General features: G+C 40.2%; 1 protein-coding gene and 1 long non-coding RNA gene across 3 annotated transcripts in view; both read right to left on the reverse strand.

The window, feature by feature from the left end:
• col16a1 (collagen, type XVI, alpha 1) overlaps positions 1–23,065 on the reverse strand; it is a 106,049-nt gene that overhangs the window by 47,659 nt on the left and 35,325 nt on the right. For both annotated transcript variants that reach the window (XM_023959863.2, XM_023959862.2), the window contains exons 9-21: positions 22,194–22,226; positions 10,984–11,034; positions 10,806–10,838; positions 10,649–10,693; positions 10,014–10,052; positions 9,862–9,924; positions 7,998–8,042; positions 7,799–7,894; positions 7,584–7,622; positions 4,709–4,753; positions 4,552–4,587; positions 4,333–4,455; positions 3,609–3,644 (exon numbers count right to left, since the gene is read on the reverse strand). In XM_023959863.2, coding sequence (XP_023815631.1) covers positions 3,609–3,644; positions 4,333–4,455; positions 4,552–4,587; positions 4,709–4,753; positions 7,584–7,622; positions 7,799–7,894; positions 7,998–8,042; positions 9,862–9,924; positions 10,014–10,052; positions 10,649–10,693; positions 10,806–10,838; positions 10,984–11,034; positions 22,194–22,226 — 684 coding nt within the window. The remainder of the gene's footprint in view (positions 1–3,608; positions 3,645–4,332; positions 4,456–4,551; positions 4,588–4,708; positions 4,754–7,583; positions 7,623–7,798; positions 7,895–7,997; positions 8,043–9,861; positions 9,925–10,013; positions 10,053–10,648; positions 10,694–10,805; positions 10,839–10,983; positions 11,035–22,193; positions 22,227–23,065) is intronic.
• LOC144995295 (uncharacterized) lies at positions 57–1,875 on the reverse strand. The gene is made up of 3 exons (XR_013658879.1): positions 1,741–1,875; positions 361–452; positions 57–198 (listed from the first exon to the last, which is right to left on the reverse strand). It is a non-coding gene; the product is annotated as an uncharacterized LOC144995295 (long non-coding RNA).

Genomic DNA, 23,065 nt, shown 5'->3' on the forward strand with positions numbered 1-23,065 from the left:
ACCATTCAAAACAAAATAGATAAATTACAATTTAAAGAAAAACTTCACCTTCTGGATTTGTATCTTCGGCCAGACAAATTTCCAACACACCACAGTTTGGGTTTTTCAACAGGAGATCAAAAACCTGCTCATCAACTTCTGTCTTTGAGTCATCAAACACTTTCAAGTCCAAGGTTGGGATGTTCAACTTTTTGGCAGCTGTGAACACAGCAAAATTATGTTTAGAATACAGCACAGAAATTATCTTTAAATTAAGAAGCAATTAAAAAAAATCTGTTTGCATCACAGCTGACAGTTTATCCACAAAGTTGACTGATTCCTGTAAAGAAAAATGCTGGAAATTGTGATGTTTCCACTCACCGCATTCCCAAAAGAATTCGTAGGTCAGCTGAACTTCAAAACATTATTTTTTTTTTGGCGTTCGACATGTTCACGCACAGCTTGCATCTTTCCTGGTGGGAAAAAAAAATATATTACAAAAAAAACAACATTAAAACACCAAAAGGTACCAACAAAGCATTTATTCAGATCTAAGCCCTGTTCCAAATAAATTAATACATTTTAAAATAGTAATGGCAAATATACAGTTCACACTAGCTGCCACAGCAATGTTGCAGAATTTGCAGAACTGCTAAAAAAAAAAAAAAAAACACTGACGACAATGCACTGGCTTCTAAGGACCTACAGATTTATTTCTTGGAATTTCATTTAAAAAAAATTATTTTTTCCTGGTTTATAGATGAGTTTTGGGTGGAGCCGGTTTAGCTCGTGCTGGTTTGCGGCGCCTTCCGTCCGTGAAACCAGGGTTCGACTCCGGGCTGCTCCCTGTTCCCTTCTCTACCTCTGTGCCGGTTCCAAGCCCGGTTTGAGAAGGTTGCGTCAGGAAGGGCATCCGGCGTAAAACATTGCCAAATTTACCATGCGACTTGTTCGCTGTGGCGACCCCTGATGGGAGAAGCCGAAAGTGGAAGATAGATGAGTTTTTGGTATGGGAAATCGTGACGAGTATCTGGAATCACGGACCTCCATTTAAAAAAAATAATCTGCAGGAGAATGATCAAAATCAACAACACAGTGTAAACTTCGCTTGACCAACAATGAGCGATCATGACAACCTAAACAGTCTCTGTCACTGTCTTGCATTCGAGAAATGGTGGCTGCGCGCGCACAGCAGCTACGGCAGGCTGACATATAAATGGGAAGGACCGCCATACTGCGGTGTAAATAAAATAAAACGTTATTGGACTCCTACACATTACAGATTAAAATGATTAACGCATTGAATTCGACGGACCTGATAAATATCAGTAGGAATTATGGAGCTGGTCGTTTCAAAAGTAGCTGGCTTCCTTACTAAGAAAGACAGAAAGAAAAAAAAGGGGGGGGGGGTAGGCAACAACAAACGCTGCATCAACGCCAGCGTACATCGGTAAAACGGCGACAGAATTATCTAGTGATAAAATGTATATATTTCAATGTATTTAACGGAATGCGGTACAACACCAATAAAAACAACAGCTTAATTTATTTAATGGCTGCATTTAGCTGAACTTCAAACGGCTGAGGCTAACCGTTACTAGCAAACTAACTCCTCCTGCTCGTAGTTTGCAATCTCCTCACAGGCACATACACGGTGGAATAGCAGCATTCCACTACACAAAAGTTATTCCTTACAGATAAAATAACCGAACCCGCTTAAAACAAGTTTCCAACTTATTTTTGAGCAATTAGCAGACTTACCTCAGTCACAGCCTCTATCTTCCTCCGGCCGCTGCGGGATAACAAAATGGCGGAAGAAACGAAACTTAAGAAAGTAGAGTGGGCGTGGTCTCGCTGGTTTACTCCAACATATTTCCTCTACGTTTTTACACCTACTTAAATAAAAATTACTGATGGTAACTCCGAAAAAAGTACTCTCTCATTTTTCCTGTGTAGGTACAAAAGCTAAAAGGTACTAATATGTACACTTAATGTAACGTAGTAACAGAGAAATTTACTTTTTTATGAGAATGTATGATTAGAAAAAAAAAAACTTAAATTAACAGCTCAAAGACTAGAAATTTAAATTGAACTTAGGCCAAGTTAAAGTACACCATATAAGGTTAAAAACATCAAATAATTTTGTCTATAGTGTGCTTTTGCTCTAAATTAAAGGTAAAACTTAAAACAGCTCTTATATAAGTAAAAAAAAAACCAGGCTCACACTAATACATGTTTAAAAGTTATTATCTTGATGCTCTGCACAATCAATAAAATATAATGTGCTTGTGTACTGATCAGAACTAGTCATAAAAGATGTGTGGTCTCTTAAATATATTTGGTTATTTTGTGCATCTTTTCCAAATAACCAAAAGCGTATTAAATGATTTTGGGTGACGTTTCATACACTTTGAATTATTACTTTTGTCACACAAGTGATTGTACCTTTGTTTGTGGAATAAAGGGTCCAAATATGGGCCCTCTGATGGTTGGAAACATATTTGTACCTTTTTTATCCTTAAATGGTACATATGAGTACCCTAAGGTGTAATTATGACTCACTTAGGGTACAAATTCACCATTTGTACCCTAAGTGTTCACAAATGTACCCCAACCGTACCCTTTTTTCTGACAGTGTACCTGCCAAAATAGTACCTGCATGGGTAGTTTTCTGATGAATGTATGTTAAAGACCCATGCGGAAAATTGTGTTTTTGGTGTTTTTAGCATGTTCTTTTGGCATTTTTCTGATGATGGCGGGAATTTATACATAAAAATTAGCTTACAATTTTGTTTCTGGGTATTTCTTTTTTTCAAATCGTTGTGAAACAGGAGCAGACACAAAGTGTAGTTTGAAAAAAAGCATATTTGTTACGTAGAAAATACACAGGGGGAGCTACAGATTCTAGTAACTTGTAGAGAAAGTGAGATTTACTTTTTTTAAAATTGCAATGGAACTGACAAAAATTTCAAGACTGCTTTAAAAATCCATGTCATACATAAGTCAATTCAGATGCATCCACTTTCAGACAAATAGATCCTTGTTCATCATTGTTTTCCTCGTCTGAGCTGGAATCTGGATCTAAACTGCACGGCTGGATAGCTCCAATATTGCTCACCAATTTTTTTTTTTTGCACTGAATGTTAGGGTGGAGGTGTGAGAGGGAGAGCTTGTACACAAATGGATGACGGGAAGTGAGAAGGTGAAGTTACTCTACACCAACAGCCCTGTCCACAGATAAGAGGCGAATTTCAAATGAATTCCTGCTACTCTGTTGAAACTATTCCCTAGAAAACAAAAACAAATTTTTTGTATATATTTTAGCTTAAAATGGCGTAATCATAATTAAAAGCCCACTGGTAATACTTTGAAAATAGATCAAAAGATGATCATGGTGGGACTTTAACGTTTATACCTGCAGTCCAAAAAAGTGTGTGTGACGATTTTTTTGCTTGTTGATGAGTTCAGTTCTGGTAGTTTTGCTTGCATCTGCTTTAGTAGACTCTTCTACAGTGCTGATGTTAGCACATCTAGCAGTGTGGGAATGCAGATGAGTGTATAGGTCATGCTTCTCCAGAATATGAATTAGCCATAAATTGCAAAAGCTGAAAAGGGGCCACACTGCATACCTTCTGTCCTGCTTTGCCATCCTCACCTGGAAGCCCCTGGTAAATAAACACAGAGAGAGAAGAAGGGAAGAGGTGTGACCCAAAAGTAAGAACATTGTTAGTTCAGCTTTGTGAGAGTACTCATCTACTTCTCCCCCACTACTCCTCGACCTCCTCCTCCCCTCCTGCCTAACCAGGTATGACAGATTGATGCTGGCACTATTGGAAATCGTTGCACAGGGAATCTCATAAGGCTCAAGATTTATATTCGATGGGCCCTTCCCCCTTTCCACAAATCATTTTCTATTTCACCTGCAGGAGTAAGTGAGAGAGGCATACAGACCAAAAAGAAAGGAAGGCTAAGCTAAGCCAAAGCTAGTATGGTGTACCTCAGTTCAAAAGACAATAGAAAAATAAATAAATAAACAGGTCACAATCAGAAAAAAGATCAGTGACCAAACGTTTGACAGGCTACCTCATATTCTTGCCTCGAGCTGCAGCCTCCTAGCAAAAATTACAAGGACGAACATAACCCCCAGGTAGGAATAAATGTTATATTTAGACTCGGAACGATAAGAAAATAAATATATACGCTATCAAACAAGCACCCAAGGTTCGATAGCATCCGAATGCACCTACAACTCCCTAATAAAACATATAGCAAGATCATAAAAATGGAAAACAGAGAATCCCAGGCAAGAGCAGAATACATTATACTACATTAAAGTCAGACTAGTGTACTAACAGAGGGCCCTCTTTCTCCAATCCCTGGTAATCCCATCTCTCCTTTAGGCCCGGGCTTCCCTTGCATAGTCACTGTGTTGCTTGTGTCTGGAGTCAGCGTTGGGCACGGTTCACACGGGTCACCCTGAAATGTGAGCATAAATGAAGCACACAAAACACTGGAAAGAGCACACTGACTTGCAGAGAGGGGATTAAAAATGGAGTTTGCGTGCTGTCACACCTTCGCTCCTTTAGCCCCAGCTGGTCCTCTTGGTCCCTATGAAAACAACAGAATCCCCATCAAACACTGATTTATCAGTTGGCAGTTGTAATTCTGTCTGTAGGGAGCTCATGCACACATCACTGAATACCAATCAATGTTTAAAAGAGGCTCTCACTGGATCTCCTGGTAATCCATCGTTTCCTGAAGGCCCTGAATCTCCCTGTTAATGAAAGAAAAAGAAAACCTTATTCCGTTGGGACATTCCACTTGAGATTTCTTTTTAGCATTTAGGCTTTTTGGGATTTAAATTAAAATCATTTAAAGCCTTAAAATGAATTAATTCATTTGGTTTTTAATTTGAATGAGGGCACAAAAAGAAATGCTTTATTATTACAGAAAATAAACAAAAAGTGATGTAGAAACCGTTGGGTAAAACCAATTAGCAAAGCCAAATTTTACAGTTTTAGAGATGACATATCATTTTTTCCTGAAATTAAAATGATGTTTCTGGTGTTTTCAACATGTTTTTGTAGATTTCTTAGACAAAATTGCATTTCCGAGTATATCTTTTCTCCAAATCAGGAGCAAGGAGTGTAGACAATGCACTGGGTGGGCAACAAGCTCTCTGAGCTCTCAGCAACAAGGGAGGGGGGCTCACCAACTCTGGCGAATTTCTAATGAACTACTTCCACTCTTTAGAATAAATGTCCTAGGAAACAACAGTTTTATTTATTTATTTATTTATTTATTTATTTATTTATTTATTTATTTATTTATTTATTTGTTTGTTTGTTTATTTTATCATTTTGCCTAAAACCGGTGTTTTCTTCTTTATAAGGTCACTGGAAAAACTTTTTTAATAGATCAAAAGATTCATATATTTAAATTAAATTAAATTAAATTTAAATATAAATTAAAAGAACCTTACAAGTTTATCTAGTTCACTTTATGACAATCTTTGAGTTATAAAAAAAAAATACATTTGTTGGCTTTTGTTGTGGGTTCAACACCAATGTTCTAAGAATCTCATACTTAAAATTTGGGTATTATTTTGATTTATCTTTAACTTTTTTCAATAGCTGATTTAAATCATAAATCTCTTAATGGGTAGGACTACTTTTGAGGTAAAAATCCCTAAAACATATCAGGAAACACATCAGAAGAAGTTAATGGAGCCTAATGTGAACACTAATGAAAATATTTATTCTTTATTTGTTGAAAACTAAGATTTTTTTTTCTCATATTAGGTCTATCATTATATATTAAAGCCCAGATCTGACTGAATTATAAAGTGCAAAGTTTGTTTCTATATGAACCGACTCAATCTAATATTTTACAACCTACACCGAATGTTTCCACATTTATATGATGCCTTCTTTGCAGCTAAAGCTTTGTGCTGCAGTACAGTCAATAAACAAGCAAACACACATAAGATCAAGCATGTAAAGATTTTAGGAGGCGCTTGTTTGTTTGTTTGTTTGGCTCTGCTTTGCTTTGCAATAGACTTCCCAGGTTGTACCCTGCCTTTCATCGAATAACAGTCAGTACAAGCACAACTTCACTTAGACCTTAAAGAGGATGAAGGGTGAATCAAAGCACATTTACACAGGAGTTTGGAAGCAAGTCTAAGATGTTGTAATTATCCAGATAGGCTTTATTACAGCTGATATAAAGATATGACTCCAACATAAAAGATGGAACAGTAAAAAATCAAAAAGGAAATCAAGGACGTGTTAGGAATAGTATGGATGGATACAGAGAGAAAATAAATGCATTGCAGAATACTTGGTCCTTGATTGCAGTAAAAAAAAAAAGTTTGAACCTTCGACTTTTTGGTTAAAAACAAACACCTTACTACAAATCTCAAGAACTGAAATAAAGAAACAGTCAAACGTGGAGCAGGCAAACACATAAGAGGACAGCCACTACCTGTCAGTTGTTTTTTTGTTTTGTTGTTTTTTTTTTGCATTGTACTGGTGTCAATATCTATGATGAAGCTTATTTGAATGAACCTTTCGGAAACATTATTTTAAACTGCGTCTTGCAGTTCCCCTTGAAACACATGCAACCACCTTAAGGGACGTCATGAAAATAAAACATACCATTGTCATGCACGTGGTTAGTGTAGTGTGAAGTAGGGCTAATGTAGGTTGCACGCACTTATAACGTACGGGATATGCTGTCGTACGATGTCCTTATGCCACATTTCTAATCTAAGAGTAAGACTAAGGTGCGAGTACTGGCTCGTTATTACCTGCACGGGGTGTGCAGGTAATATGTATGTGCCCACAGGATGACTTCACAGACAGCACTGATTGTGTAATCTCTTTGTTTTCCAACAATGAGGATGCACAGAAGGAGGGAACACCTATCACGTGTGCAGCACTAACACAAGTGTTTTTTTGTTTTTTTTTTGTCGTTACGACCTGTTGCCTAAATCATGCTCAGAAAAGGAAAAGTTGCATGAACATTTTCCCTCTACATTGGGGTGTCAAACTCCAGGCTTCTTGCCGGTTTTCCAGAAACCGTGCCTTATCTACTGCTGATTACCTGCATCCGGTGTATTCAGCCAATAAAGAGCTTCAACGGCAAGTTGGTTGGAAAACATGTTGGACACCAGACCTCAAGGCCTGAGGTCTGACACCCCTGCTCTAGAAGCTCACTGAGTGGTCGATGACCTTGAAATTTTGTGTGGGCCACCTGCACGCCCCTTACAGGTTTGCCCCTTTTTCTGCCCCTAGACAGCCCGTATCCACCCATAAAGGGCAGTTGTGACGAAGGCTTAAAGCAGTTAAACCACTTCCAGGTCTTTGATGGCAAAAATGTTTATGTAAGCTCTGGTGAAGAAACAGTTCATTCTTTTCTGCATGTGTGTGACTTGAGATTTCCTTTGAGTTGTATAACCTTTTAAGCATGTGCCACAACCATTCAGACCTACTTTAATCATACTAATAATTGGACATGATTAAAATGGAAAAGTGCTCTGGATCTATTCGTTTCTATCAATGTGTTCTTTCAAGATACATTTATAGTGCACAATTTGAACCTACTTTTTCTCCTTTTGCACCTCCAGCTTCACCGGGGGGCCCCTGTTGAAAAAAAAAAAGTATGAATATTTTAAAATGATTTCCATCAAAAGTTTTTTTCAAAGACAAAAGAAAATATGCAATAAATAGAGGAAAAAAAGGCTGACAGTCTTATGTCTTAGAGATGTTTTGGAATAATTTAGAGCATCCCCCATCATCTATAAATATGTTCAACTCACTGGAGGACCTGGCTTTCCAACTCCTGGCTGACCTGGAAGTCCAGGCTTCCCTGGCTCCCCAGCCAAGCCTTCAGGACCCACCATACCTGAGGTACCCTGGGAAATGGATTCAACACACATTCTATTTAAACTAAATTGGACTGAGTTTAAGTGACAGACAGGTTGATGGCTGAAACTCTAGGAATTAATGAAGACTGACCTTCTGTCCTTTGGGGCCGACGACACAGATGCTTCCCGGTTGACCCTGGGAAATGGTGACAGAAAAGACAGTGACAGAGAGAAAATTGACATCATCTGTGCCATTCTGGGGATATCAAACAATTTCTCCCACATTACTTCGAAAAACTGTTTCAGACACTTGTTGATGTGCCAGAATTTAAAAGTCTCAGTTTTTCTTCAGTGGTGACATTTTTTTTTTTTCTGCTTGTTGATTTAAGCCAAATTTAAAAAAGAAAATTCTCATAAATTTGATGAACAGAGGCATCAAGAAAATCTATCCTCTGCTGAATCCATCTGGCAACATCGAATACTGGCGGACAGCTACATTTGTGTTCATTTGATGCCAAAAAGCACTTAAACGTATCAGAACATACACACATGATGTAATTTCTTCCGCAAAAGTTTTCAAGCGTCTGCAGGATAATTTCCACGTAAAGACAAGATTAAAAGGTTTAAGTCTTTCTGAGGAGACGGTTGTCTCCATCAGAGATGAACAACACAGTTAGAGAGGCAGCATTGATTGTGCAGGCTTTGTTGCTTTAGCCTAATCTAACAGGCATTAATGGGCTGACTAAATGAAACAGGATAGTTTAAAAAAAATGGGGGGGTCAGGTTTCATTGGGAGCCTGAGCTTAGAGAGTAATACCTTATGAGTGTGCTGAATATCCGCTCAAGCCTGATAGGAGTGGCTAAATGGATGCATGTGAGAGTTTTACTAGGTTTACCTCTACATTGGCTGTAATATAAGGAGCATAAAATAATTCAACTTGTTGACATTGACAATATTTCATCCTTGGTGCCACTCTCACTAACTCTAATTTTTTATCTCAACCACTGACTGTATCAGAGAACGGGACCAAGCGAGGATGACGTCACCCATGGAAAATGGTTTTCTTCTGAGTGCAGTAAAATGATAGCAATTCAGCTGCCTTTTCTTTTTCTTTCTGCAATCCGGACATCACCATTTTGGCACCAGACATCATTGTCTGAATCGGTTTGAGTTTCTATGACAACAGTTCTTACCAATCAGGAGTGAGCTTGTTGGAAGGCCACACTGGCAGTTAAACGTTTTGAATGTTTAACATGAGCATTTATTGAGGCATCTGATTGGTCAGTTTTTAATTTGAATAAATTGAACTATAGAAAAAATTATCAATAAAAAATCAGGAATATTAAGAACGTTAAAGAAAAAAAAAGCAGCAGAGCCAGAATGGTTATTCTGACAAATATAATGACAGAGTAATAGCTATTTATTTCTCAATAGAAGTCTAAAGCAGTGGTCCCTAACTCTTGGACTGCGGACCAGTACCGGTCTGTAGGAAAAAGAACCCCTTCAACTTCAAAATAAAAGAAATCTGCATTTATTGACAAAAACCAGGAGTCTTTACTCTAAATATGGATTTATTGTGACAGTTGTTCCCACAGACCCCAATAATAATGCATAATATTCAGCAAGCAGCGGTCTAATGTTACAAGGATGATACTAATAAAGTTGCTTAAAAGGTGGATTCACTTTTATTGCTATATTAGAAAAATCCCTAGGATTGTTTTTTTTTAATTTTTCTTTGTTTTGTTATTATTCATGGCACTCTATAGTCAGATGAGGCTGAAGTTGACATCGGTTTTTACCACTTTAAGGTTGCTACAATGTCATCGTATTACTATATACAATGACAATAAATTATTCTGATTCCCGTTTGTTAGCTTCCACTTTTACAGTTATGGGTTAAGGGAAAATCTATTTCACATTTTGATGATTCCTACATAAAATCTACTTTACAGGTCGGTCCAGGTCTCTCATACAGTCAATGATCTTGAACCCAAATTAAGTTCAAAACACCTACATTCTTCCCAGGTGTGCCAGTCAGACCCTGTGGACCAATCTCTCCCTTCTGACCTTTCTCTCCCTTTAAAACAGAATCAAAACATAGAAAACAATCACTGAAGAGTCAAATATTTATTCCTTATTGAACAATTCTTTCCTCTGAAACTTTACCTTGTACCAAACCGCTTCGCCCAGGTTGGGAGTCACAGCCTGCAAAGAAAAGAAAAGAGACAAGTCTCAGATCCAGGACTGTAGAACAGACAAAAACCCATAAACCCTCACAACATGGTCAATAACAGTGTGGATAACCCGCTGGTCTTGTGCTCCTTTCATAAACATTGACCTTTAGAATAGAAGCAGACTTTTAGACTGTGCAGACGTATCAAAACAGCAATTTGTCATGGGAAGGACAAGTCAAAGAGTCACAGAAGAGTAATCTGACATGACAAAAAGCTTCAACCTCAAAGTCTGGACTCCTAAACCCTTGATGTCAAGCATCAGTTACCACAGCACTGTTGCATTGGCATTGTGGAACACATAATACTGAGTCTTATTAGCAGTAGATACAAAGATTTGTAAACACATGAGCAGTTAGAAGTCTATTAAATCCATCCACACATTCTCTGTTGTCAAACGGGTAAAAAAGAACTGTAAAAAAGAACATTACTGCTCCCTGGCTCCATTAAAACTTGGGGCAGATTGCTCGAAAAGGACTTTTTGGAATAAAAACATCTCACTTTATAGTTGCTGGACTGGATAGCTCTGGGATACACTGCTGCAACCTGTGGCCAAACATCAGCACTCACCAGCTCGCCTTTCTTTCCCTTCTGGCCTTTGGGTCCTTCTGTGCACTGAGGTTAGAGACAGTTAGTTGGCATGAACAATCAAAGACCATATTTGGCAATAACTTCAAGCTCATTTCACAGCAAACAACGAAAAGCTTTTCTGTGGATTGTCACTTACTGGGCTGGAACGAGAGTCAGAACACTCATCACCCTGAGATGAGGGGAGAAAGAGAAGATGAAGTGGGAGTGATGCTCTGGGAAGTGTAACTGCTGGTTGAATGGGTCAAAACTCATCTTTTTATTACACTTCTGAGCGTATTCGGATACAAGTATGTGGAAATGCTGCAGATTCTTACCCGATCTCCTTTTTCTCCCTTCAAACCAGCAGCTTCAATAGCATTTGCCACCTGGAACACACAAACACACACTCACGTGTCTTAGTTTCTTTGACTTGATCTAATGGAAGGTAGGTAAAGATCAGTGATTCTTTCATTGTATTCCCTATCCAGAAGTGAACAACCAGCACACTACAGACAGACAGAAAAACAAAGGTTTATTATCATCTCTTATTGAATGTCCGTGAAGGAGTTCCTGCAGACGAAAATGCCTTGCAGTTGCCTCTGCAACCTGGCAGTGGAGCTCTTGCACAAAAACGAAATGCTGCTGCATCGCCGTGCTGCTACACTTTGCAGATAAAAAGATGAGAGGTGTGCAGTGGACACACATGAATACTCCCGCACACACAACAATGCACACACATCTCCCATGGGAGCAGGAGATCAATAGGAATGTCTGATTCCCACAGCAGAGCAGAGAGCAGACCAGCTGCTCCTCACAGGAGGGCACAGGCATGCATACAACCACATGCACATACCAAATAAGGACAGCCATTATAAATCACGGAGGGTTTTTGTTTTTGTTTTTTTGGCGGAAGCAAGTAATTAAAACTGAATTCCCACTACTCATTTTTTTTTTTCTGGAAGCGTTGTCTTTTTATGGCAGGAAGTTCACAATGTGCTGAAACTGTGACTATAAGCTTGCTGAGACAACGGAAGAGGGCTCGTAACAGCACTGAGACAATGTTCAATTCTCCTATTTCTCTTTTTTCCCTCCTCATTCTCACAAGCCACAAATCTATCATTGCCAGGGGGGACCAGCTGCAACAGAGTCACTCTTTCCTGGCTCTCATCTGCAGCTGGGGGCTCAAAATCTTACACTTAAAACACAAAAAAGTCTGCAAAAATAATCAAAAATCATTATATTAATCAGTTGACTTTTCCATTCTGATTATTGTGGGACCAATAATTTGCTTTAATAAAGTTTTGGGAATTTCCTTTTTGAACTTTGCAATAGTTTCAGGATCATACCCATTTGTCATCAAAAAGTAAATACTGCATTGATAAACTGTACAATCTCTGTCATTGACCAGATGATGCATCAGCGTGCGTCTCCTCTAAGCCAGAAGGGGGTTTTAGATGATGTAACGGTTTTCACTTCATTAAAATGTCAACAAAATTATTTTTATATTTTAGTTTTTCTTCCTTTTAGATGCAGATGGATAAAAAGATGAATGTGGCGGCGTACGCAAATTGACATTTTAGAAAAAAGCTTCAGTGTTTTTAATGCATTTCACTGACAAAGAGCACCATCATTCTGCTTTAGATGCAAAAAATGTCATCTACTTATTTGATGAAATAAAAGCCTACTTTTCTGAAACAACTTGACTGTTTTTCTCCGTGACATTACAATAAATTATATTATTTTGTATTATGGCAGAATGATTGAAGTTTAGCAATGGATAGAAACAGACAAAGCTTTGAGGTTTTAGATTGGGCTGGTAGGATAAAAATAAATAAAATAGAAAAATAAATTGTCAAAAAAAAGCCTGGGGCGCTGCGTGGTCCTCTGGGCTTGGGTGTGGGGGTGCGTGGTGGGGGGGGTGGGGTGGTGGTCTGGCTTGGCTTGGGGGGGTGGTCCCTTTGCCTGTGCTGGGGGGGGTTGGCGGGGGGCGCTGCTCGGGGGGGGGGGCCCAGCGGCGCTGGATGGGCTTCCCGTCTACACCTGGGGCTGGGATCGGCCCTTCCCTGGCTCTGGGGCGGGACGGGACAACCCTCTTGGGGCCCCCGGTCGCTCTGGGTGTCATCCGCTTCGGCTGCGGGGTCTGGGGGTGGGGTGGGGTGGGGGTCTTGTCGGCCCTGTCCTGTGGGGGGGCATTCTGGGGGAGGGGGGGGGGCACTATTGGTACGGGGCAGGGGGGGCTGACGGGTCGGGGTCTCCGCTGAGGCCATCGGCGGTTTCCCCGGCCGGTTGGCTGCCTCGGTCCCGTCGAGGCCTGACCAGAGCTCTTCTAGGGCCGGCGTTTGGGGGTGGGGGCCTGGGCTTGCTCCGGGGGGGGCCGGCGCTTTCTGGCTCCCCTCTCTCTGTGTGGGGGTGGTGGTGCTGGGCCTGGGGTGTCTGCGCCTCCGGGGGTGGGGCCCCGGGGCTGGGTGGGCCTGGCCCCCTTGCTGGGGGGGGGGGCGGGGGACGGCTGTTTGACCACCTGAGGACAGTCTATCATCTGTCCCCAACTTACCCCCTTCCTCATATAACCTCATAATAGGGTGAGGGGGTGGGGGGCTTAGCCTGCGATGAGCCTTGGGGGGGGGGTTTACTAGGCAGTGACCCCCCTCCTGTGATTGCCGTATGGAGTGGGCCCCCCCTCTTTCGGTTTTATTTGCACCTTAGACATGTAGGGCCCTTGGTAGGGGGGGTGCTTGGACATCACTGCCAGCAAGCAGCGGATGTCCTCCTAGCACCCTACCCGCCAATTTTAACCGCACCTTAGACATTTAGGGCCCCTTGGTGGGGAGGGTGAGGGGACGTCACTGTGAGTAATCAGGAGACGTCCCCTTAGTGCCCTACCCGCCAATTTTAACCGCACCCCCCTTAGTACACACACCCCTCCCCCCTCAATATATACATCCCAACATAAACACACACACATGCACACACACACTCTCTCAAACACACATACACGCACACACATTTTGCAAGGAAGGTGGGACCTAGGACCATCTGTCCCCTGCCTCTTCCCTGGTGGGGGGTACGGGCCCCTTTGCAACGGCGGCTGTGTCCCCGGGGTGCTGGCTTCCTGGGCCCGGCGGTGCTCTCTCCGCGCGGTGGGGGGGTTCACATTACATCTGAGCCGGGGGTGTTCGTGTCCCTGGGGGGTGGGTTCTGGTCCTTGCTCCTGAGTGCTGGGCCCCGCCAAATCTCCAACTGTGGCCGAGCCTGGTCGGGCCATATTTACAACACCCCTTGTGGGCCCTCTTTTTTCCCCGGGGTTCCCCCCTCCTGGGCGGGGGCGGCGGGCCCCTGCCTCGCTCCTCCCTGGACCAACCGTTGGCCGGGCGGATGGCTGCCTGGAGTGCGGAGTGGGTCTCCCTTGGGGGGTCCTGGCCCGTACCTGGGGTTGGGGCGGGGGGATGCCCGGAACTCCTGGGTGGTGGTGGGGTGCTCGTCTGGGGCTGTGGGCGTCCTTCTCCGGTGGGGCCCTGCGTTGGGTTCTCCCGGCGCGGCGGGGGGGCTGCTCTCCTGGTTGGGCTGGGGCGGCGCCCTCTTTCCCTCCGTGCCTCCCTGCTCTCTGGCTCTGGGGGCCTTGCGGCGGCCCTGCTGGCCCTGGCCTGGGTGGCGGGCTTGGTCGCCCGGGCGGCGGTTGTTCCCTGCCGGTTCCCGTGTGGTGTTGGGGGGAATCCGGCTGCCGCTGCTGGTGCGGTGGGGGTCTTGGGGTGGGGATGGCTGGGCACTCTCCCTCCTTCTTTTCACGTTCCACCATCCATTTTAGAAGAACATAAACACTCACCTGAGCACAGGTGTCAGCTCAACAGACTGAATGACTGAAATATTTCACACTAGTTGGTTTTAAGGCATAAGTATGCGTGTGAACACTATCTGTTTTGTGTACATGTCGACAGGTGGACATTTTTGCAACTAACAGGTGTGTTTATAACATTTGAGTGTGTGTGTGGACAGGCTCCGCCCTTTTTTTTTTGTTTGTTTTTTTTTTACATTTGAACCTTACCATAATGATTAACAACCAGTAAACTTGTTGCTTTATGCTGCTTCATGGTCTTATCCCCCTTCCCCTCCTATTATCACCCCCTACCCCCCCTCTCTCTAACGTCCCTCTTTCTTCTTCCCCTCTTTCCTTTTCCGTCCGGTCCAACACCAAAGATTTTCAGACGTGTTTGAAATTAATAAAGTTTGGCCTCAATTACAAAAGGGGTTTATTCAGACATACCTTTGGTTTGTCTGAAGATTAATAACCCCTCTTGTTAAAGTAAAATATGTCCAACCCAAGAGGCCCTCAGCTCTCATCTGTCTGCCTAGCTGTTGGACAGGACAAGTTAAAAAAAAATAAATAAATAAAAAAAATAAATAAAATAAAAAAGATTTAGATTTTATGGCTAAAAAAGTTGAAAAATGATCCAGGAAAGCAGCATGAGGCTCTATTGAGAAGGCCACATGGAGTGCCGCTTGGTACGATCGTTTGGGACCCACGCTCATACAGTTTCCTCATCATTTTTGTAACAGTAAAAAAAAAAAAAAAAAGAGAAACAAGGTTGGTTTTAAATTTGACAAATGGCTAAAAGGGACACTAGCCTTTAGAACTAAAGGCTTTCCTTATTGTGAGCAGCAACTTTGTACACTGGATCAGACAGACTTTTTCTACTTTTCCATATATGTTTCTGCTTCTTACTCTCAATACAATTCAACATCTGGCCATACAAAATTACTGAGACAAAAACCGGGAACTTTAATAAAAATACTTAAAAACAGGGAATGATGAATGGTATATTTTTTGCTTGTTAAGTGCTACTTTTATAGTTTTAGGTTAGTTTTGTATTAAAATGTGCACATTATTTCTTTTTAATCGAGTTTTATTCATATCTTGTAGCACTTTGAGGTTTCATTAAATGAAAAGTGCATTATAAATAAAATTTATTATTATTAAATTTATTATTATCACAACATATTAGAACTAAGGGCAGTGCGGTGGAGTAGTAATTAGCACTTTTGACTCATAGCAAGAAGGCCCTGGTTCAAATCCCAGCAAGGTTTTTCTGGATTTCTAGAGTTTGCGTGTTTTCTCCCACAGTCCAAAAACATGCTTCATTGGTTAATTGGTCAGAGTAAATTGTCCCTAGATGTTCATGTACGTCGCCCTGCAATAGGCTGGTGGCCAATCCTGGGTGTGCCCAACCTTCACCCAACAGTAGCTGGGATAGGCTCCAGCAGCCTCGTAACCCAAAAAGGGATACAGCAGGTAAAGAAAATGGTTGGATGCATGAATATGTGAATACAACATGAGCTCTTATATTTGCAGAGGCTAACTAAAAGGTACATGGTATATATATCGCAAGTTGATAAAAATTTAAATGTACAACTACGTCTTTTACAGCCCTTTTTATTTCATCAATTGGTAGTTTTGTAGGCCATCTCTCATCAGGTAAGCCTTGTCACATGGACCCATTTGTGGGTTCACTCATATGGGTTCTGCAGGTTTTTGGGTTGCCTCGACGCGCACACGTATGTAAACAAGGACTAGTGAAGTTCGAAGGATGTAGTGATACGCAGTTGTATTTATCTATCAAACCTGACAAGAATGACAGTATAGAGAAACTGAATGACTGCATCAGAGACATCAAGATCTGGATAACAATTAATTACCTCCTCTTGAACCCAGAAAAAAGAGAGGTCATTATACTAGGTCCTAAAAATCTCAGAGATGCTCTGTCTGATCAGATAGTCTCCTTGGATGGTGTAAGTATAGCCCCCAATTCCACAGTTAGAAACCAGGGATTTATCATTTAAGGCTCACATATCTCAGGCGTGCAAAACTGCTTTTTTTCACCTGCGGAATAAAGCTAAGATTAGAGATATACTCTCTAAAAGTGATGCTGAAAAACTCATCCATGCATTTGTTACGTCTACGTAGACTGGATTACTGTAACTCTTTGCTAGCAGCGTGTTCTAAAAGTTATTAAAGAAGCCTCCAGCTTATTCAGAATGCAGCAACTAGATTGTTAGCAGAAACTAGCAGAAGAGATCACATCACTCCTGTGTTAGTTTCACTTCACTGGCTCCCAGTTGATTCTAGAATCAAGTTCAAAATCCTCCTGCTTACCTATAAGGCCTTACATGGAATGGCCCCATCATATATTAAGGACCTCATAGTCCCTTACCACCCAAACAGAACACTTCGCTCGCAAAATGCAGGACTGCTTGTGATTCATAGAATTAGTAAAAGTACAGTTGGAGGTAGAGCGTTTAGCCACCAAGCCCCTGTTTTATGGAATAAACTCCCAGCTCATGTAAGAGAGGCCGACACAGTTTCTCCATTCAAGGTTAGACTGAAAACATTCCTCTTTGGACAGGCTTATTGTCAGACTATTTAGTGTTCAGAGAATATTATCCTTACTGTTATTTTTTTTTAAATTAAACTTAACAATAACAATAAAGTTGTCACTAGGATGCTAGAAATTTGAAGCTGAAGAAAGAAACTATGGTGCACTGGGGTTCTATCCTCTTTTCTCATCAGCTTCTACTCTCCTTCTCTCCTCTATTCTTGATCATTATTTATCATTTAGTTCTCCATGCCTCTGTTTGGTGCAGTGCGATTCATGTACTGTCCCTCTTTCCCACTCCCCTCCTGGGATGTGGGAGTGCTTCCAGATTCCAGTTGGCTCATCCGTGCTCCTGTACCTGACCAAGTACCTCGTCTCTGGCTTGCCTCTACTACTGCTTCTACACTTCGCTGTGGATCCTGTCTCCGGCTCGTCTCGTGCCCCAGCTGTCTCCCAACTTCAACTGGATGAACATCATTTGCTCGACTTTAAATATGTCGTTGTAGCGTTAGCTAAGCGAATTCTCTCTAAGAGTTCAGGTACATTGCCTGTCCTTCCTGGGGGAGGATCCCTCCTTCATGTGGACACCCCTGAGGTTTCTTTGTTTTTTCGGAATCCATTTATTTTAGGATTTTCTCCTTACCACGAAGGGGGGTCTAAGGGCAGGGATGCCAGTTTAGTTTAGTCTGTTTAGTTAAAGTTTTAGTATTATCCCATTGAATTCTATGCATTTATGATCCTTTTTGATTGTATGTTTACCTTACAATTACCGGCACGAAGCCCACTGGGACGACTGTGGTTGTGAATTTCGGTTATATAAATTAAAAAAAACAGATGGAATGGATGGCGAGTTTAATAGGATTTAAAAATCAGTAAAACCCACCTGCATCTCACCTACTTCACCCTTACTTACCCTTGCATGTTGTATAAGTGTTAGCTTGGACATACTTGCCGTAGTATGCCCATAAAAGTCCAGACATTTTTGTTCTACGGGCTCAGGGAGCGCTCCACAACCTTGCCACCCGTATTCCCTGTACAGGTTTGTCATGTTTCACCCACACACAGATGAGATCAGATAATTTAAATCTATTGTGTAGTTGTCAGGTCACTTCACCTAAGGAAAATCAAGTATGCAAAACAGTGTTTTTTTTCCAATTTTCAGAGTACATTCTTTTGGAATTTCATTTTTTTAATTTCAAGCAGTTTTACTGTTTTCCTTTTGGAATTGCCTTTTGTGTCAACATTGTGTTAGCGCTGAGCCTTTTGACTCCCGTAATCAAGAAGCATTAATGTAGGGGGCACAAAGCACTATAGAAGAATAGCTGATGAAGCGTGGCAGGAACACTGATGAAAATTGGATTCCGACTGAGATTTGGGATAGTACGGCACACGACAATTACGCCTCTTTCAGCTTGTTTATGAAAATCATCCCATTCATTCATGCGCCTGCTTGGTGGGATTGTTAGTCTTGAGAAAGAACAGCAGAATTACAATTTTTTATCATTGTTTAATTCCTGTAAGTTTCATACTTTGTAACAAAGAAAAGGTTATCATTTGACCAAATTAAAGTCTTTTTTGTTTTCTTGCACGTGCTTTCCCCCTGTGGCAAGGCAAGCTCGAAACCCGACTAATAAGTTACACTGAAAAAACACAGTGAAAGGTTGCAAACTGCATTAGTAAGCACACACAGAAGTAACAGACTGAAGCGTCTAGATTTTTATAATCTATTTGGGAACAAAGGATTGTAGGTGAATAAAAAAAAATAATAAGCAGAGGCAACTCCTTTGTGCATGACAAGGTTCAAGCCAGTTTTCAGTCATTCAGCATGTATGAAAGATAGACAGAAGTAAAAGAGCCCAATGTGCAACAGATAATAGCTCATACACTGTGAGTTTTTTATTTGAATTCAAACAACTCATGTGCAAAGTATCTTACCAATGACAGACACTAACTACAGATACAATTTTAATGTATTTTTATGATAATTATAAAGGTGGAAAAGGCTGATGCTTTTTGTTTTCATGTGTTTTCGGTGCCTTACAAGGGCAAAAGGAGGACAGGAACAATAGTCCTAAGGGTGGTTGTAGTTATTTTTTTTTTCTATATGTAAATACATTTCTGAACAAATATGTTGTAGCTCATTTCTTAGTTTAGCATCTCTATTTATATTTACACGCAAAGCTCTACTTTGCCGTTTAGAGAATTGGGAACCAAAGTGCCATGTATGGACTGTATGCTGAGGTTGCTAGTTAAATATGCCAAACAACGAGACAACCAAAACCAGGACAAAGGTCTTATAGATTATCATGCAGGCTTATGTTTTATCAGATGGCGATGTGCTGGGAAGGAGGTCAGTCAATCTTTTAATTTTAATTAAGACACTTAATTGTGTCTTTTTGTTTTTAAGCATTTGCTGAAAACAAATGTAGATATATTTAAATCAAATACATAAGAAAAAATGCTTTTCTTAGAAAATTGAGGAAAGTAGTAAAGTTTTACTGAACTGGAGATCCAACAAACTATGAAACCTGTCCGTGATGCATTTATGTTTGATGGCAAGCAATGCGATTTGTGTTGATATATATTGTCAACTAACGCCAACTGCTTTGGAGTTGTCAATAAAAGAACTCCCAACCCAAAAGGATTTAAACCGTGGCAAAGAAAGAATTATGAACTATTTGTCTATTTTAAGACAGTTTGGTTTATTTGAGCTTTGTCACTTCACCAATTTACTATTGTTTAATTTAGCCAGTGTAATAAATTAAAAATAAACCACCTGTCAAAAGTGTTTGGAACCCACTTTTTTCATTTTTTTCTCGTGTCCCCAAGTATCAAGTGCAACATCTTGAACTGAAAGGTTAGTACTATCCAATGGTGTAGGTCGCTTTGCTTTCTTTTGTTCTGTGCACCCCAAACCATCTGAAAAAGGGAGTGCTTTCAACTCCTCAGTTTAAAGTTGACTTTCATCTAATATAGTTCTGGCAGAGCTTGAATTTATGTTTTAATCATTACTATATTGCAGGATGAACACTTGACCCACTTGGCGCGTATTCATGAGAACTGCATGGTACTGCTACATGATGTGGCAGATGTATTAGTTGTGTTTGCCTTCTATCCTGTACACGTTACCAATCCTGGAAAAGCAAAACTATACCATCACAATTCCACTTTGTTTGATACTTGATATCACATACTGTGGAGCCAGTTTTGTAACCTATATATGGAGAACAAAGATTCTGCCTGGTCAACAAAAGTTTTTAAATTTTATTTCATCTGTCCAAAACACCTTACAGTCTTCAGTTGTCTACAGTTTTCTTGACCCAGAATAGCCTTTTTGTCTTGTTCTGGCATTTTATCTAAGTCTATTTGCTTTACCTTGTCCGATTAACTCTGCAGCTCAAAGTCCTCCTACTTAAAACGGAAACAAAGACTAAAATGGTGCTGTGCTTAGAGTTGTTGTCCTGTGTGGTGCCTATGATGTAGGTATAAACTCACACTTCCTCTGTAAGACCTATTCCTGTCAGAGTTTCCTCCAGCTTCTCAATACCTTTTGACGGTTCAAGAAACTGTGCTCGATGGCACCTTAACTGTGCAATTTTTCTGTCAGAAAGACCTACATTTTCCAGCTTTCTAATGGTCCGCTTTTCTTCCATTGTTGGCAGCCTTCTTTTGCCATTTTTAAAACAACTTACTACTTCATGCTATAAAATACTGTTCAACAAAAGATCATGAGGGTTTGGGTTTGGTACCACAGTGTGTTCCAGCTCTGCTTTAGGCAGACAAAAGGTTGTAAAATAAAAAGAAAAAGTTGGAACCCCAGTAGGAACGACTTTTAAGACTCCATCAACCTCTATTGCACAGAAAGACATTTGTGTTGTATTGTGTAATTCTGAAGTGTACACAGGTTTTCAGTTAAAAATGTCCTTTTTTTTTTTACCTCTGGCATTTTACAGCTAACTGGACTTTGGTACCAATTTCAGAAATTGGTTGGACTTTACTATGAAAGTTTCAATTTGCAATTTGATCAGGCAATATGAACATGCATTTTTTTTTTTTTATTGACAATTCAATTTGCAATTTAGGCTTGGAATATGAAAATACTATTTGGAACTTTGAATTGAATGTTAAATATTACAATTCAATATGAAAAATGTAAAAATATTAATTAGAATAAAAAAAAAATCATTTGCATTTTGAATTATCATGGATTTTTGATGCCATTGCAAGTTGAATTGAGGATTGGATATTATTTTGAAGCACGATTAAAAAAAAACGTCCATATTTTAAAACTTAGAAATGAAAAAAATTGCTGTGTAAAGGTACACTATAAATAAGTGGTTATTTTCATTTTACCAAATAGCAGGTTATGATAAATAAACACATCCACAAATTAGTAATTTTGCCACTCATGGATGACTTGCTGCCTCATGTCATGGCCCATCCACAGACTACATTTTATAACCCCTAATCTTGCCTCACAGCACCATGCTTTGTGTGTTATTTTTATTCCGAATTAGGGAGACGTGCATTTATTTTTGAGAGCTTGATCATTTGCTGTCATAGTCAGACATAAGCAAATCCATTTCTGTGGGGCTGTTTAAATGCAGAACAAAATCCTGGAATTTCAAGATCTTCATCGACTAATTTTTCAGTTGAAGCCAGAACATAGAGGGCATGCTTGAAAATAAGTTCAATTTTAAGCAAGCAGTTTTTTTCCCCTACTGGTAATCTATCTGATGGGACATTTTTGATAGGGTCTGGGCTGGTACAGAATGATCTAAGAGAGTATGAAACATCTAATAGCACAAATCTGATTGAAGAAAAAGACTCATACTAGAAATCAGCACATTTATATGGACAGCTGTGAATCTGAGGGTGCAAACCAAATCTTCCTCTGAAGCATGACAAATTTGCTCACATTGTTTTTTTTTTATGTTAAGGCCAGATGCTTTTTTTATTTTTATTTTTTTAAGAGCAACACAACACCGAGCATGAATAGAACTTAAAACTGGACTCAACTTGCATTTTTTTCTTTATTCAACTGACAAGGGAGAATGGATTGTACATAACAAGAGTTTTACTGTTGAACTTGGGCAACTACTTTAGCTTGCACCTTTACGTTGTCTCATAGGCTCTATAAAACATTCAACTTATGTGTGGGTGTGAATTCTAAGACTTACTTTTTCAGCAAACTCCTTAGAAGAGAACTTTTCCTGCAGAGTAAACGAAAAGGCAGAAGTGAGTTTTCAAATGACCTTAATGAATGCATCACATTCCCTTTTCTTCAGGGGGATGTTGTTGTTTTTTTCCCCATGTCATAAATGGTGCATCCCTTTAAAATCTGTAAGTTTCAACTCATTGCATCAGATAAATAACAACAAAAGATGAAAAAGGGTCCATCCTGGTTGCACACATCTCTCATTAACAACTTTCTTTGGCCTCTTTTTACATGAAAAATAATAATAAAAAAAAGATTAAAAACATGAATAAGACTCAGTTCTGAAAATTCTGGGGCCAACAGAAAATTGAACCTTTTGTACACAGAATTTCAAACAAAATGTCAACAATAGCAAAGGTGACAGAGATTTGTCAACAATTTGTTGAAAAGAAAATATTACAGGGGAAAAAGAAATTGTTTCCTCATAGAAAAACTTTTTTTTTTTATAAGGTAGATTGGTGTTGGGCTTCACCATAGAACGTTAAGTTATAGGACATTATGACCCTGAAAAAAAAAAAAAAAAAAAGAAATTAGGACATTTTGAAGGCTAGATGACCTTTTAGCAAAAAAGCAGGGAGCGGGGGCTTACAGCACTGGAAGATAAGAAACACTTTGGCTGAGATTCACCGTATCTCAGGAAAGCAGTGACTACTGAGACCAGCACGCAGTCACGTAAATCTCACAAAACTCTGCAAAACTTATATTGAAAGTAGTTGCAAAAATAGGTTGTTTAAGATAAAATAGGTTGTAGAAGGAGAAGCTCAAAACTCGATATCAGAGCAAAAAACATTCGTACCAAAATGAATTTAACCACAACAGGCCTGAGGTGATGTG

The sequence above is a fragment of the Oryzias latipes genome, chromosome 11 (genome assembly GCF_053564925.1).
Source record: "Oryzias latipes strain Hd-rR chromosome 11, Olatipes_Hd-rR_3.1".
Classification (NCBI taxonomy): domain Eukaryota; kingdom Metazoa; phylum Chordata; class Actinopteri; order Beloniformes; family Adrianichthyidae; genus Oryzias; species Oryzias latipes.